This window comes from Argentina silus, assembly GCF_951799395.1.
Source record: "Argentina silus genome assembly, chromosome: 3".
Classification (NCBI taxonomy): Eukaryota; Metazoa; Chordata; class Actinopteri; order Argentiniformes; family Argentinidae; genus Argentina; species Argentina silus.
In genome coordinates this window covers 18,269,842-18,286,269 of record NC_139657.1, presented here as the reverse complement: position 1 = coordinate 18,286,269, position 16,428 = coordinate 18,269,842, and the positions used below count along the sequence as shown (strand labels likewise).

Below are 16,428 nucleotides of genomic sequence, written 5' to 3'. Positions count from 1 at the left end.
ATACTCTATTTAAAAATGGGTAATAACCAATTATGCAATATAAAGCGGAAATGCTTCAGTAAAATAATACAATTGTAAGGTAATTTACCTTTTATTTTTGTACTGATCCTCAGGCAAGGTCTTCTTTTTGACAGGCATTGAGCTGCTGCATGGGAAATGTAGTTTTTATGACTAAACTGAATACAGTCGAGTGACGATGACTTCTTTCTTCCTGCTGTGGTCGATTGGGATTCCCTGCATTAATCAATTGTCGGTCTCTCTGTATTGATATGTGATTGAGTTATGTAATAAATTTTATTTTAATAGCTACATTTTCCTTTAGCGGAACCAAGTACTATAGCCTTGAGTTGCTTGTTTGAGGGGACGATTAATTGAGCTGCACATGTGTGTCACATGTGAAAGAAGATTTATGACAGCGATGGAGAAATGACCGCTGTGGTGTTGGGATGTTGTTTAGGGCACAAATCGTGATGTTTTTACATATGACATAAAGTTGTAGTAACAGAGAATCATCAGACAGTGTAGGTAGGATCATGGCACGAGTTGTGAAGGTGTTTCGAACTCTGCGGAATAATTGGAAGAAGTCCACATTTGCTGTGTGTGTCCTGTCATACGGTGGACACTGGCTGTATGGGAAACACTGGTGTGTATATATATATTCACATTTAGAACTTCCTGTATTCGGCAGTGTTATGGTTATAATCTAGATATGTCAAGTACAGATCAGATCAGCATGTCAGTTCACACAGAATGGCTTTTAGAAATAGAACCCAGAGCAGAGGTGAAGGGGTAGTTTGATTGAATACCTGTCATTGCAGAGAGGATGCATTCATCACAGTATTTTGTGTTTGATCTGTTAATATATTGTTATTCATTTATTTGCAGTGATAATGTGTTGCGAAGAGAAGCTTGCCTGGTGGCGAAGGTGATACAACATATTCTAATTTGAATAATATGTCCGCCTTGCACTTAGGATGCTCCAATATACATGTATTGCCTATCTCCTAATATCACCATAATTCTCAATTTCAGGAATTTGGACGTCAGCAGATAGCACCCCAGGAGCGGTTGAGGAAAGCCACTGTCATCCTAAACCCAGCGGCATGCAGTGGGTAAGGGATAACACAGTCACATCCATTCCCTAATGTCACCCTGGCGTAGAGGACAAGAAAATTGTCCTTGTTGCACCACAGACATGTTTACTGTTCTCTGTCTTTGGCTGTCTTGTCTTACTGATGATGCATTCTTCTTCCTGCTTCTCATAGGAAAGCCAACAATCTATTTGAGAAGAATGCTGCCCCTATTTTACATTTGGCAGGCATGGAGGTGACACTAGTAAAGGTATTGTTTAGGGTCCTTATGGAATCTTAGTGTCTGGCTGTTTATACTATGCTGTACATTGTTTACCTTATTCACTGCATATTGTAATATCTGTTCTCTCCTACAGACTGACTATGAAGGTCAGGCAAAAAAGTTAATGGAGCTTATGGAGCAGACAGACATGCTGATTGTGGCGGGGGGGAGCGGCACTTTGCAGGAGGTGATCACTGGTTTGCTACGAAGGGCTGATCAAGTAAGTTGTTTGCCATTTTTGTGTTATCGTCATTGTTACAAGCTCTCATTGTGTTGTATAACATCCTCACAATGAAACTGTGCTCTGTGTGTGTCTCTCTGAAACACAGGAGACATTCAGTAAAACACCCATTGGATTCATCCCATTGGGTGCTCACAACTCACTGAGTCAGAGTCTGCACATCATCACTGACAACCAGGTGCAGTAAGTATCCCACTGAAACGCACCTCACTCGTTCAACCACATTTGAATAGATGGAATCTGACACTGGGGTAGTAAACGTACCTCATCACGGGTTCTCTGGCGTCTCTGAAATGGTATGCTCCAATGTGTTTTGTCATCTGCTTGTTTTCAGACACATCACATCAGCGACGCTGTCCATCCTGAAGGGAGAAACGGTACCTCTGGATGTGCTGCAAATCAAGGTGAGACCAGGGGGGTGAGACACAAAATTACCTTGAGTCTCATTTGATAATGACTTTGGTGTAGTGGAAAGATATATGTTGAGTAAATGTGGACTGTTGTGTTTTTTTAGAGTGAGAAAGAGCAGGCAGTGTATGCCCTGATTGGTTTACGCTGGGGGGCCTTCAGAGATGTGGCTGCCACCATCAGCAAGTAAGAAACCAGACAGAGTGCTATATTTCTTCGTTTTACATTTTTATTGATGGGAGCCAGTACCTTTGATGTCATGAAGCCGTTTACATGCATAATAGTTGTCTCATTTCTTTGTGTTTTTGCTCAGATATTGGTACCTTGGCCCATTGAAGACGAAAGCAGCACATTGGTTCAGTACTCTACGGGTGAGAAACTGCTTCCACTTCATTACCATGGAACATACACACACTGAGCACTTTATTAGGAACACCTGTACACCTTCTCATGGTGGAGGTGGTGTAATGGTGTGGGGAATGTTTTCTTGGCACACTTTGGGCCCGTTAATACCAATCAATCATCGCCATAGCCTATTTAAGTGTGCACCCCTTCATGGCCACACTTTACCCATCTTCTAATGGCTACTTCCAGCATGATAATGCACCATGTCACAAAGCAAATGTCGTCTCAAACTGGTTTCATGAACATGACAATGAGTTCAGTGTTCTTCAGTGGCCTTCCCAGTCACCGGATCTGAATCCAATAGAACACCTTTGGGATGTGGTAGAACAGGAGATTCACAGCTTGAAAGTGCCCCTGAAAAACCTGCAGGAATTGCGTGATGCAATCATGTCATCATGGACCAGAGTCTCAAAGGAATGTTTCCAACATCTTGTGGAATCAATGCCACGAAGAATTGAGACTGTTTTGAGAGCAAAGGGAGGCCCTACCCAGTATTAGTATAGTCTTCCTAATAAAGTGCTCAGTGAGTGTATATGCGTCTGTTCTACTCATTCTAGTTCGATGGGCAACACTTCCATTAACAGTCTATTTCCCCATGCACTTTGTGTCATGCTATCCTATTGTGTCCATCTCCAGGAGTGGCCCCAGGTTCACGAAGCCTCTGTGACCTATCTGGCCCCCACTCTTCGTCCTCCTGACCTGCCCCTAGGGAAACCCCCCAGGCCCAGCCTCCTCTACCGCATCGCCCGCAGGCTGAAGAACTACTGGAACCCACCCATTGAAGGTAACATTGCCTGTGTGTTGATGCGTTGGTGTTTTATCCTTTTGTTCATCCTTGTGATAATGGTTTTGTTTGTGTTCATGTTTGTATTTTGTTTGTTTTGTGTTTGTGCAGAGCCTCCCAAAGTGGAGGAGCCAGAGAGGTGGGAGGATAAGCAGTTGTCCACATTGGAGCTGTCCATCCACACACGCAACAAAAACCCTGTCCAGACGGTCAGAAGATAAAGCATCTAAACCATTCAACAAAGCAGTTAATATGTGAATGATATAAGTGCCTGCATATTGAACCTTCTGTCTCTGTGTTTGTCCCTCAGCGGATAGATGATTCCATGCTGGTGTGTGCAGAGCCAGACGACTTCACTGTGGGAGAGTTCATCACTGTTGGGTGAGTCATTGTGAGAAATTCTGGTAATCCATTACCTGACTAAAAGTTACATTGCCCATATACTATGAGTGTCTTGTTGTATGTTCTGCATTGCAGGATTAAAAAAGAAGAGGACCCAACCACTTTCACACGAAAATCTGTGAAGCTGGAGGCTAGTGCATGTCACCTCAATCTGCCTGAGGTCAGTAGCTTACTCCCTCAGTTTGACCACCATAGACAGGTTTTTTTTTGATAATCATCACCAAAACAAATAACAAATAGTTTATATCTACTATGATGTGCAGGCAACCTGCTCCCTTTGCGCTATGTTCATGATTCTGATCCCTCCCCCTCTGTCCTGGCCCCTCCCACAGGAAGGAGCTGGCTTCTACAACATTGACAATGAGGAGTATGAGGCGATGCCCGTGGAGGTGAGGCTGTTGCCACGGAAACTGCAGTTCTTTGTCAACGCGGAACGCAGACAGCAGCTCCTCACACAGATTGAGTGAGGGAAGCACCGCGATACAACAACATCGAGCTGTGAACAGAGGGACAGAGAAGAGAGTCAAGGCACTGTGGAACCTCTTCATCTTTATCTGCAAGGATATTTGCTTTACCTACCCCTTTACTGTCACTAAACAGCCATAACACAGAGCAGAGCTGGACCAATGTGGACTAGTCTACAGCCAGGTCTTATCTGTTACAGAACATTATATTACAATGTTCAGTTGGAATTCACAGTTATGAAAGATGACAATATGATGCAGTGAATATAACATGGACCAAGTATTGTGTTGCTATTCCCAATGCCATTAGTCTGTTTACTGTATGTCTGCCCCCTGCAGGACTATTGGTGTAACTGACTGGTTAACTATATTCTCATCATGTGAAACTCTAAACATTAAAGATTATTGTTTGTTGTCTGTTTGTGTTTCTCTTAAATTCCATTGTGAAAGAAATGCCATTGGAGATGAAGAGAGACTTTGCCCTCATTGTAGAGTACTGAATAAATACAACTGGTGTAATCTTGGCATGAGAATCACTTGTCCTTGGTACCTTCAGTTACACTGTATCATCATAAATAACAAGCAGCATCAGAGAAAACAACAAATGTTTTATTGTTTTACAATGGCAGTACTGTAATAATCAAAGCTTTTGTTTTGAGTTGTGGTTAATTTGCTATTGTGAACATGGATTTAAATTGCAGTTGTTATGATCAAGGATTAACGGTTATAGGAGTTGTTACATATTGGTGCCTCATACAGATTTGCGTACTAGTGACATTCAGTGGGGTGACATGGTGTGACACTGTACAAATAACTTCTAATGAGCTAATGCTGGTTCAGGTCTGTGAACAACTCCACAAAGAAGGCATTTTACACAGTTGTGTAAATTCTCATACATCTGTAAAACAAACATAATGCCTACCCAGGATGCCTCTGTGTGCTGAAATGTACAGGGACTGGTCAAAACAAACAGTCAAGCGGATAGGGTAGTAGCTTAGTCATGGGCTGTAAAGAAATTCACATTTCATGAACAGCAAACACATCCATGAGAGTCAATTTGCCAGTAGTACAAGAACAAGACACCATTTCTTTCACCATTTTCCTTCCGCCTTATTTGAGTGCCTGCACTCAACACTTAAAGATAACTCACATGCTTTATGACTTTCACTATTAGATAGAACTCTTACTGGCCTGTCTAATCTTGGGATTAGACATGACAAAACCTCAAAGGTTTTTCCTGACCATACAGTATGACCTTACCAGGAAAAACTACTGGCCCTAGTCAGTCTGAGCCAATGACACCACTATGCAACAACTACAGTATGTCAACACCCTAATTCAATGAGTCACTGAGCTTTGATCTATTCTAGCACAGCTCTATCCATTAGTGTATCAAAGCTTCAGTCTTCCAAGACTATTCAAAAGACAGTCACCTCCTGTCCTATCCATATCTGGATTCCCCTCAACAGAGAATAGAACCATAATGAGAATGGCTGAAAAGACCCTCATCCAGCAAAAGCTGACAGCAACTCACACTGAAACATTTCAGTTGTATCTACGCTCTCATAACACACACCCATGGATTACATTTAATCTGCAATGGATCTCATTGATAAACCGGTGCAGTTTTGAATCAAACAAAACAAAACAAAAAACACATACACAAGTACTCCAGGGATTAACACACTGCACACAGAAAGCCCAGGAGCACCTGCCGGTCTTCGCCACAGTCTGGTACAACAGGATGCTGTTAATGAGTCTCTCTGTTGGCAGAACATTGGGCCATGATAACAAGAAAGTACAAACATAATAATCATGTGGTCATCATAATCGTCAAATGAGAGTTCAGTGGTTGTTGCAGTGCAGCATTCATGATAAGTTAGTTAGTGTCATAGAATCACATTCATTAAAGTTTCCCGGATCACAATTTATTTTTAACAACAAATTAATAAACTAGATAGAACACTACACAACATGTAGAATATCCAGAAAAAGTCACCATACACATGTGCAATGTGACCATCAAACAATGAAACCAAAGAAGTGACAGAGAGGTGTGTGTGTGTGTGTGTGTGTGTGTGTGTGTGTTCTCCACTGAAATGTTGTATTTAACAGTATTTGACAACCATTCTTTTCTCAATCAGATCCACAATAAATCCTCCTTGGAAGAGGACATTATTCATCTCAAATTCATCTCACACTATTACTTCTTTCCTTTTTACAGTATATGATAAGGTCACGTCATCAAAAAAACATAATTTCTATTGACTAGAAAGGTGTTCATGTCGTGTGTGTGACTCGTCTGATGTAGTTGCTCGATTATCATAAATCTGACAAACAAAACAAATATTCACATTACTCCCTTTTTAACAAGGCATATTAAGAGTGATCACCTTCAGCATTATTATCTGAAGGAAAACAGAAAGAGGGAAAATACTTGTTTACTCTGTGTTCTAGCAGACCTGATGCTAAAGTAGAGGAAACATCAAAGTAGAGTATTACAGCAGAAGGATTGAGATCCTTGAGTGAGAAGTTGTGGTAATCACATGAATATTTTGTAATATAAAGGTAGATACAGACATGATCAGGCAGAATTCTCTGTAGAGATGTGTGAGAAAAATAAATCACTTGTGTGTCCATAGCTGAACTTCATTTCCATGTAGTTTGAAATAAGGTTCCAAGTGAGAGGAACAATCAATTCTCCAGACAGACACTGGATACTACAGCCGCAGTACCGCAGGTCAAAGTCATGGGTGCTCCGCAGTATTGAGAGAAGTAGAACGAGGCACATTGATCAACAGTTCCACCTCCAGTAGGCCTAGTAACTCGAGCAGAGATCCAAGTGAGACAACAGATGACAAGCAAACAGAGAGAGAGACCCTGGCCTTAGAGGTGGCAGGAAGCCGAGGAAGGAGGCCAGGGGAGGAAGGAGGCCAGGGGAGGAAGAGACTGGGGGAGGAGTAGGGCAAGAGGAAGAGGAGGGCAGGCAAGGAGACCAGTGGATGACACCTAGTGAGGAGGAGACCAAGGGAGGAAGAGACTAGTGGATGAGGCCAGGCAGTGTCTTCAGGGCCTGGGAGGAGCAGGAGTTAGGACAGAGGCCACACAGAAATAATCAGGGGCAGCAGGGGTTGTCGATGACCAGCATGGCGTCGATACCATAGACCTCCAGCAGGTCCACCAGGAAGGTACGGTCCCCCTGAGGGTCCAGCCCCATAGCCCTGACGTGCTCTGCAGTCAGGGTGGGGTCCGCGCTTGCCGCCACCTCAGACAGAGTCTGGAAGATACGGTTGTTCTGCTCCTGGAAGAACCTAGCAGATGCCAGGAACAGAGAACAGACTGTGAGAGGAGATTAATAAAGACTTTAATGGAGTAGTAGGGTGTAGTTTCCCCTAGTCAGGTAGGTAGGCTGATCCCAGATCTGTGCCTAGGGGCAACTTCACCTCTGATTGAGTTGAGTCCAACTTAGGGCTGTGATGGTTACATGGTTTCTGGCAGTTACATGGTTACGTCCCCGCTGTGAAATGGTTATGACGATTATAACGATTATTTGCATGACAATTGACGGTTACCCAAAATTCCATGACCATCACAGCCCTAATCCAACTCTTGGTGAGTGGAAAAGACACGTTATGACGTTATGCAACACTTACAGGATGAAGAGATCCTCCTCGTTTGACGTACAGTCTCCATCCACCTCCTGGGAGTAAAGTAGCAATTGCCTGAAAAGATCAAAATCATCATCCTCATCATCATCATCATCATTTCATACAAAACTATAGAGATGGCCACCATTAAAAAGTGTCCATGTACCTCTGTTCACTCAGCTTTCTGTACTTCTCCCTGTCAGCTCCATTCAATCTGAGCAGCGGCTGCAAACTGGCTCTGTGCGTCTTCACGTTCTGGTTATCAATGTACACATCATACAGCTCCTTCTTCTCCTCAAAGATCTTCTCTGTGGTACCTTAAGAAACACACACACAATGTTAACACCAATTCCTCCTCATCAATCAAAGACCTACAGTAATCCACTGTGAGTTGAAGGACCCTCGGTGAACACTCACAGGCCACGTATGACATCTCTATTGCCAGGGTACTGATGTCAGCCACATTGATGTAGAAGAAGGGGCGGAACTCGGGCACAGACACGCCTATACCGGGTATAGAGACGTTGGCCAGGCAGCAACAGCAGTACACTGTGAAGTGAAACATGAAAAAACTTGACAACGATACAACGATGCCACTATGCGTGCGTGTGTGTGTGTGTGTGTGTGTGTGTGTGTGTGTGTGTGTACGTATGTGTGTTTCAGCTGCTCCCTCTCACCCCTGTAGCACACCACCCCTACAGGCGGAGGGGAGAAGATGAGGATGCGCTTCCTTAGCAGGGCAAACTTCCACAGCACCATGATCTGCTCTCCGAAGAAGCGAATGAACTGGGACATGCAGCCGGCTGGGTGGGTGATCTGGAGGGGGCAGAGGGAAGAGAGACTTGCAGATTGTCTGATGCTGTCAGGGCATTCCACCATGAGGAAATCTACTGTTGGTTACAGTACCCTGCTCCAAAGCACACCTATCAATGATGTGTGTATATATAGGCATATCATTGGATACATGTACAAAGAAAATAAACAACAACAACCAAGTAACACATCACATCGCGGACTGCGGCACGTATGACAGTGTTGTACATACCTTCATCTCTGGATGCATGCAGCGGTTGATGGTGGTGGTCGCCCAGGTGCTGGTGGGGCAGGTGTTGACCACACCGTTGCCTGTAGGGGGCAGCACTGCCTTCTTATCCTCATAGAAGGCCTCCAGAGGAGAGTACTGACCAGGGCACTTCAGCTGGTGTCTGTATGGAGGAGACACATTGTTAATGTCTGACAAGTAGAACTTGGAAAACCTTTTTTGGCTTGATTTCTAGCCTTAGTTCTTGCCTATATGTAGACTCCTGTGGCCTGGGCAACACTGGTGGTGAGACAGGCAGAGTTGATCTATCATGAAGACAAATCCTAGTGTGAATAGATTAGGCTCAGAGATTGTGATCATATAGAGCATCTTAAAACCTGTCTAATATCTGGGAACACATGTAGATAGTGTAGCACTTCAAATTGATCCGCTGCCGAAGTCTATTTGTATTTCAAGTTTAAACCTGAACCCTAAGAGCATACATAGATACATCTCTGCCATGAGCCGGAGCTGTTTCGTAGCCTACCATATCCTAATGCATAGTCAATGAGGAGATAAGCCTCCGTTTTTAGATTCAAGCAAAAGGGCAGAGTCACTGATGGGGAAGGATACAGTCAGGGTTCCTTCCAATTCAATGATTACAGACAACTATGAATAGGCCTATAAATGGATTCCAGTGATGACCGCAGTGACTCAGGGCTTATGTTTAATAGATGAGAAGAGTGAAAAATACAGAAAGGAAGGACAAGAGGAAGGAAATGAGGGGAGGAGTGAGTGTGAAACAGGACAGATAAAGAAAGGAAGGTGACAAAGAGAGGGAAAATAGAGTCAGAGAGCAGGATGTGGAGGGAGAGAGAGAAAGAGACAGACAGACAAACAGACAGACAAACAGACAAACAGGCAGGCAGGCAGACAGCAGTACAACACTCACCGAACCTGGTTCTCCAGGAAGTGCATGTAGCGGTAAAGCAGAGTATAAGAGGGAGAGAGAATACCCACAGATTTCATCCGTGCCCCTCTCTCTAGCTCACTCTCAACTGGCATGTTGGCAAAACATGCCAGGCCAAAGTAGCTGCCTTTACGGAAATATCTGCAGAGAAAGTACACGAGAAGAAGGGCACATTAACATCATTAAAGGTCTCTCTGGTGTTCCTCTGACTGACTGACTGTAACATGGTTCATTAAAATAAGGGGTGATTCTTACATAAAGTCATCAGCTACTCGGTGTGAGCCGCTGGCCATTGATTTGAACTCCACCCCATCGAGATTTACGTCTTGAGGTAAGCACCATTCCACCATGTTACCTGCCAATTTGAGACACACACACAAAGTTTCAACATGAACTTTGTGAGAATGAGACAATATTTTATAATCATGTAATTTGTACAATACTGAGAAAAATGGCTTTTTCCTTTTTTCCCTTGTCCCTCTCACACACATTGTGCCCTCCACCTCTCCATCACTTTCATTCTCAGCAAGGCATAAAAGGGAAGTTAGTGACAGTAAGGAGTACACTACTACTTCCCATGACTAAAAGGCACACTGTACATTGATGTAGCAAGAGAGGATCCCACACTCAAAGTTGCCCCAGCTCATGTAGGTGGTAGATGTTTAAAAAGCCTAATTAAATGTGTTGTTTTTTGAATGTTAAAATTTGAATGTTAAAATCAATGTCCTGCATGATCCTAAGAGGCTTTTATGATCCATATCTAAATATACAGAGAGCTTGTTGCTTGTTGTTGGAAATGATCCTTCAGCAAAGTTTGCTAAACATATTGCTTGCAAGGACTCATGTTGTTGTCTGCATGAGCTCATATTTGAATAGTGTACTAGAAGATAAGCAGAGCTGGGAAGTAAAGACAATTTCTTGCAACGTCATCCGTTCCTGTCGCATTTGATTCCATGAGTCAGTCCATTCTCCCACACTGCAATATTGCTCAGTCAGACCTAATGTAAATACTCAGCTGCACTCCTCTTCTAATTACATGCTCCAGCTCACCTGATCTTGTGTCAAAGGTTACCACAAACACAGCCACGATTTGGTCCTTTTCCTCCCATTCCGTAACACGTTCTTTCACTAATATTCCAGGGAACGTGTGATCAACAACGACGGGACTCGGAACACCCCAACCCGCCGGCCCAGGGTGTTCTTGGCGAGGGCGAGGGTCCCCGCTAGTAACAGCTGCTACACTTGCTGGACCCGCCGGACCGTTGCTCCACCCGGTGCCAGGCGCGGTGCCGCCCAGTGCACGGCCGTCTGGCTGACTAGTTTCCGATGCATTTTCCTTCGATGATGAGGGAGCCGTCTGGGTCGGTTCGGGCGGTGGAATCTCCTCCCAGTCGAGCAGCGGAGCGCGATCCGACTGCTCGACCATGGTGCTATGGTTTTGCAAACAACGCGAAACTCGGTAAAAATAAATAAATTGCAGTCAAGGCAAATCAACTGCCTCAACAGACCATTATTTCTTTCCTGACTGTCGTTTTCTTGCTATTTGTAAGCGTGTCACATCCGCAGATGAAGAGTCAGCCAGCCAGCTTCTCCAGTGAACAGTGTTTTGATGATGTCACACACTTCCGCTCACGTGGGTTTATTAATATTTTATAGTGGCCTAATTTGTTGGCATGTATAACTTAAACGTATGTGTAAGCTTTGAATTGATTAATCAATCACATCAGGATTAGCAAAGAAGAAAGTTATTCATAATAAAAATTTAATGATACTTCGTAATACTGGCAGGTGTGTTCATTGATTAACATTTCAAATTTCATTGAGCCTATAGGATAGAGTAAAGTTGATAAAGAGGCGTGAATATATCTGGTCATTAACATACTCAGCGCGAAATTCAAGCGTGTGGTGTTCGAAGGGCATCTTGATTGTAAGTAAATTACATAAGTGTCATTTCAAATCCTCGACAATGAATGCAAATATTGAAATATGGAATACAAACTCATATTGGGGTTAGGCTATCATGTGCACTTTTGTAGTTGTATCTTAGAGGTACACACAGTACATAAATGGTGTATGCTCGTCAATGCACGTGTTAGGTAGGCCATGTTTGTATTCGTCTCGTGAGAATTTCTTGAAGGGAGGGAAAGAAATATACATTTCTTTATATATACTTTTCTTTATATGTAAAGTTCCAATCTCCTTTTCCCATGCTCTTTTCCTTGAGCCAGGGATGGCGACGGTAGGTGACTGGACTGTGCAACAGCTTGACTTCTCGAGCTGTGGAGAGGAGGAGAGCAGCGACAGCAGCTTGGATGACTGGAATCCCAGACCCTCACAGATTCGAAGTCCCAGCTTGAATGACTGGAATCCCAGACCCTCACAGATTCGAAGTCCCAGCTTGAATGACTGGAATCACAGACCCTCACAGATTCGAAGTCCCAGCTTGAATGACTGGAATCACAGACCCTCACAGATTCGAAGTCCCAGCTCTGCGTGCAGGACTCCCAGGGTGCAGCGTCATCGCACCAGGAGCATTACCATATCTCCATCCCTGCCTGGTTCCCCATCCCTGCCATCCACCTCAATACCCTATGCTGCCTGGAGGAAGCTGAGGCTCTGTGACTCTCCCAGTACACCTAAGGTGTGATGTGAATACGTTTCTTATTGGTTGTCAACTTCATTGATTTAATCAAAATCTTTTATCAGTATATTATTAAAAGACATTGAAAAAACTTCGATGAAATCAATTAAGTTCACTATCAATGTAGAATTGCATCTCATACCTTGGGCATCATGTTTACTATTTCTCCACACTCTTCTACCCTCAAGAGCCTGCTGTCGAAGTCTGCTTTGCCCACCTCAACCAGTAAGATATGTCGCAGTCAGCGGACACTACGCTTTGCCACAACCGCCGACCCTACTCAGTGCAGCAGCCACATCCCCTCAGTCAATGTGAACCCTTTCACCCCTGACACTGTCCGCAGGAGCAGCGAGCACTACAAGAGGAAGAGTAGAAGTGATGATGATGATGATGACTATAGGCACAGGTAACCCAACTCTTTAAGGGTTCTATTGTGTTTGTGAGTTCTATATTCTCCTAGTATTGGTGGGTGTATTGTACATGGCCTTGCTGTGCGGTCTGAGTAATGCTGATTATCAACAATGAATAGGCTTGGTTATAATGAGAGCTAATCACCAAATCTTCTCTCAGAATGAAACTGAGCCATACATCATCTGAGGAGGAGGATGAAGCATTTCTCCCGCCAAAGGTACAACTATTTGTGTCTGCACATGCCATCAAACAGCGGCCCATATCTGATTGAGTCATTTGGGCCACGTCCATAGTTCCTTTCTGGCCCTGCCAATGCACTGGCATTCTGTCTGACTTCCTGTTTTTGTTCATCAATCTGTCTCTCTGTAGAGGCAGGCCATTCAGGCCTTCATGCTTTCAAGGTATGAGAGTGAGTTTTTGGAGCTGGGGCGCATTGGTGCGGGGGAGTTTGGAGCGGTGTTTAAGTGTGTGAAGAGGCTTGACGGATGCTTGTACGCCATCAAGCGTTCCCGCCGACCACTAGCCGGCTCTGCCAATGAGTGAGTCAACGCCACAGGCCTCACGATGCCTGAGAATAGCCAGGGCCTTCTGGTCATCTATACAGATATGGGAATAGATCACCTACACACCTTTATTTACTTTGTTATGATATCATCACTTCCTGTATAAATAAATGACAATTATTTGAATGTTTTATATATGTTTCTAATATATTTTTAAGGCCATGAATGTGTCATCCTCATTGTTCCCAGGCAGCTGGCTCTAAAGGAGGTGTACGCACACGCTGTACTTGGACATCACCCCCATGTTGTCCGTTACTACTCGGCATGGGCAGAGGATGATCACATGATCATCCAGAATGAGTATTGTGATGGTAAGCTGAAGAGATGTATGAACGACATCATCCAAAGTTAAGGCACCGAGGTAAAGGGATCTGGGTGAAAACACTTGTTTGTTGTCAATATTCCTACTGTAAATGTTCTACATTAGTTGCTTTCAGAGATTATGAGATTTATTTTATTTTATTTTTTATCCTCCTGTATGCTGTAAACACAGGTGGGAGTCTTCATGATGCCATCATGGAGAAGGAGACACTGGTTGAGCTGTTTCCTGAGCCAGAGTTGAGAGATCTACTTCTGCAAGTGGCCATGGGTCTCAAATACATCCACAGCTCTGGCCTGGTACACCTGGACATCAAACCCAGTGAGCTCGCTTGCTCTCTTTCTCACTCTCCCTCTTTCTCTCGCTCGCTTCTCATTCACCTTATCCTCCTCCACCTATTCTCTCTCTCTCTCTCTCTCTCTCTCATTGTCATTCTTTCTCTCTCGTAGGTAATATCTTCATCTGCCAGCGCCATAGCTCAAGTACTGGAGAGGGGGAGAGTGAAGAGGAAGAGGATGGAGGCTCTTCAACAGGGGTGGTTTATAAAATCGGTAATTGTTGTATTTCACAATTTGTTGTATTACCCATTGATTTATGTCTTTCCTAGTTTTGGTTCTGTCATGGACTTCCCATTAGTGGTTTATGTTTGGTGTTTCTGCAGGTGACCTCGGTCATGTAACATCCAGCAACAGTCCACAGGTGGAGGAGGGGGACAGCCGCTTCCTTGCCAGTGAGGTCCTGCAGGAGGTAAGGCCAATGGAACTGGTTCGACTAATGTTTGTGTTGGACTAAATCAAAGAGGGTGAAACCAAGAGGTTGGATTTTTTGCATTTTGGAGACAAGGTTCTCAATAGAGGCCAAGAAAAGTGAATGAGAAATGCACAGCAAATTGTCTTTTGTAAAGAAACTGCTCGACCTACTTTTCTTAATTATATCACTAATAAATTAGTTTTCTTACCAACCTGACATGTATCAAGTTGTTTCAACCATCCATTGCGGAGAAACGCGAGTCTGAATGAATGGAGCGCACATGCCTACAAGTAGACAGTGAGGCAGCACGTATGGAATGGTCAAGGAATGCAACAAGAGGGTTGCTAGCCAATATCAACTTCTCTAGCGATTGGCATTACTTGATGCTCTATTGAAAATGCTAACGGTGCTCTCCCTTACATCTGCCTTCATTCAGTCAAAGAGAGTACGTGTGTGATGTATATTATATATATCTATATCACACACACTATCCTAAATAGAATATTCATTCTCTGCTTCTAGGACTACACCCATCTGCCAAAGGCAGATATATTTGCCTTGGGCCTCACTGTGCTTCTTGCAGCAGGGGCGCCCCCCCTCCCTCAGAATGGAGATGAGTGGCACAGTCTGAGACGGGCACAGTTGCCTTCCCTGCCCCAGGAGCTCTCCCTTGCCTTCAGAAGCCTCATTCAGGTATAGTACTCCCACTTGATTGCTGACATGTTGATGTTTGTTTTGCTAATGTCAGTGCTTGTGCATGCATTTGTTTTGTGTCTTATAAAAGGCTAGTTTTAATCATTTGTTTGCCATTGCTGTGAAGGAATAGATGTCAGCAAACTCAAATACTCATAGCAACAAATGCCCAAAGGTTTAGCTCTTGACACGGATGTAAGGTTACTCTCCCTGCGTTTGTCAGACATTGCTGGATCCTGATCCATCTCAGCGTCCCTCTGCATCAGCTCTGTGTAAGCACCCTGTCCTGAGGAAGGAGAGGACTGGGAAGCTAGCTGCTCAGCTACTCCAGGAGCTCAACGTGGAGAAGTTCAGGACAGCCATGCTGGAAAGGTGAGGGGGAGATGGAAACAGAATTTGCCCTGACAGCTGAGAGGCGGAGTGAAAAGTTTGGCCAGATGTGTCCACTAGAGGGTGCAACTTCACATAAAATTTAAGAAAGACTATTGATATTAGTTTTGTAAATGATTTCATGAAACTAAAATGACACTTTTCTGTCACAGAGAGCTCGAGGAGGCCCGTTTGGCAGCCCTGTCCCCACAGCAGGCCATTCCTCCTGGGTTGCAGCAGCCCTCTAAATCAGGATCACTACCCAGAGCTGGACGGAGGCTGGTTGGTCGGAATGTCGCCAGATCCATGAGCTTCGGTTGCCCAGGTTACGGTGTGTGAATGGCCAATCACATGCTGTGCCTTACAGAAGGCACCACTAAACCTGATTCTCCAAACTGTCAAGTCTTAAGATGCCCTTGACTGAAAAATGCTTGAGTCAGGATATCTTATACTGGTTGAATGCATACTGGTGAGCAGAAAGGTAAACAGTAACAGAGAGGTTGTAGGTGGTTTATTTCGTGCACCAATGACATTGGTGATTTTGAGGACTGCAACTGGACATCTCCATTCATTCATTGTGCAGCACTTCTGCCTTTATCGATGATAGCATGTTTTTGTGTGATTAGTTGACCATTAACAACTGCTACAGACACCAGTGAATGCAGTGTCATGTTAACAACTTTAAGTATGTGTTGCTTTTAACAATGTAAATAAACTTTTTAAGTGTTTTGAGATGGCTTTCCTGTTGGAGTAATTTGTAAGATGTAGGTATGCCTTACTTTGGCTTTGAAGGGGGAAGTCATTGAGAAGTGAGTTGCATTATAATGACATTATAAGCAAATGTAGTCTGCCTGTGTCTGACCTTTCACCTAAATGGTTCATTACAGGGCAGTGGAGTGGCAGAAAACCACAGTGACTGAGTTGGGACTTCCCAGAGGATGATGCACAGCTTATCTATAATTACTGCGCTGTGCTAATACAACTGGT

General features: G+C 44.0%; 3 protein-coding genes across 3 annotated transcripts; 2 read left to right on the top strand and 1 right to left on the bottom strand.

Annotated features, from left to right (window-relative positions):
- Positions 1-300: 300 nt before the first annotated feature.
- On the top strand, positions 301-4,543 carry agk (acylglycerol kinase). Its single transcript, XM_083666305.1, has 14 exons — positions 301-643; positions 886-925; positions 1,033-1,112; positions 1,266-1,341; positions 1,448-1,573; positions 1,683-1,777; positions 1,929-1,998; positions 2,109-2,188; positions 2,316-2,373; positions 3,044-3,191; positions 3,303-3,400; positions 3,502-3,572; positions 3,669-3,753; positions 3,926-4,543. Exons 1-14 carry the CDS (start codon positions 534-536, stop codon positions 4,058-4,060), a joined length of 1,272 nt encoding a protein of 423 aa, XP_083522431.1. The 5' UTR covers positions 301-533; the 3' UTR covers positions 4,061-4,543.
- A 106-nt stretch (positions 4,544-4,649) lies between these two features.
- dennd11 (DENN domain containing 11) lies at positions 4,650-11,269 on the bottom strand. The gene is made up of 9 exons (XM_083666396.1): positions 10,746-11,269; positions 9,951-10,050; positions 9,678-9,836; positions 8,750-8,909; positions 8,382-8,520; positions 8,122-8,253; positions 7,871-8,021; positions 7,711-7,779; positions 4,650-7,368 (listed from the first exon to the last, which is right to left on the bottom strand). Exons 1-9 carry the CDS (start codon positions 11,119-11,121, stop codon positions 7,173-7,175), a joined length of 1,482 nt encoding a protein of 493 aa, XP_083522522.1. The 5' UTR covers positions 11,122-11,269; the 3' UTR covers positions 4,650-7,172.
- Positions 11,270-11,925: 656 nt separating this feature from the next.
- wee2 (WEE2 oocyte meiosis inhibiting kinase) lies at positions 11,926-15,780 on the top strand (the record flags this gene model as incomplete). The annotated part of the gene is made up of 12 exons (XM_083666674.1): positions 11,926-12,033; positions 12,169-12,336; positions 12,525-12,742; positions 12,907-12,964; positions 13,117-13,286; positions 13,500-13,621; positions 13,804-13,950; positions 14,079-14,180; positions 14,291-14,376; positions 14,902-15,072; positions 15,296-15,444; positions 15,615-15,780. 12 exons carry the CDS (start codon positions 11,926-11,928, stop codon positions 15,778-15,780), a joined length of 1,665 nt encoding a protein of 554 aa, XP_083522800.1.
- Positions 15,781-16,428: the final 648 nt, after the last annotated feature.

Coding starts and splice junctions, on each gene's coding strand:
- agk (XM_083666305.1), top strand. CDS start 534: ATGGCACGAGTTGTGAAGGTGTTTCGAACTCTGCGGAATAATTGGAAG. Junction 2,189..2,315: donor GTGGCTGCCACCATCAGCAA/GTAAGAAACCAG, acceptor GTTTTTGCTCAG/ATATTGGTACCTTGGCCCAT. Junction 3,754..3,925: donor GTCACCTCAATCTGCCTGAG/GTCAGTAGCTTA, acceptor CCCCTCCCACAG/GAAGGAGCTGGCTTCTACAA.
- dennd11 (XM_083666396.1), bottom strand. CDS start 11,121: ATGGTCGAGCAGTCGGATCGCGCTCCGCTGCTCGACTGGGAGGAGATT. Junction 9,837..9,950: donor CGAGTAGCTGATGACTTTAT/GTAAGAATCACC, acceptor CTTTCTCTGCAG/ATATTTCCGTAAAGGCAGCT. Junction 8,521..8,749: donor GCATGCATCCAGAGATGAAG/GTATGTACAACA, acceptor TGCCCCCTCCAG/ATCACCCACCCAGCCGGCTG.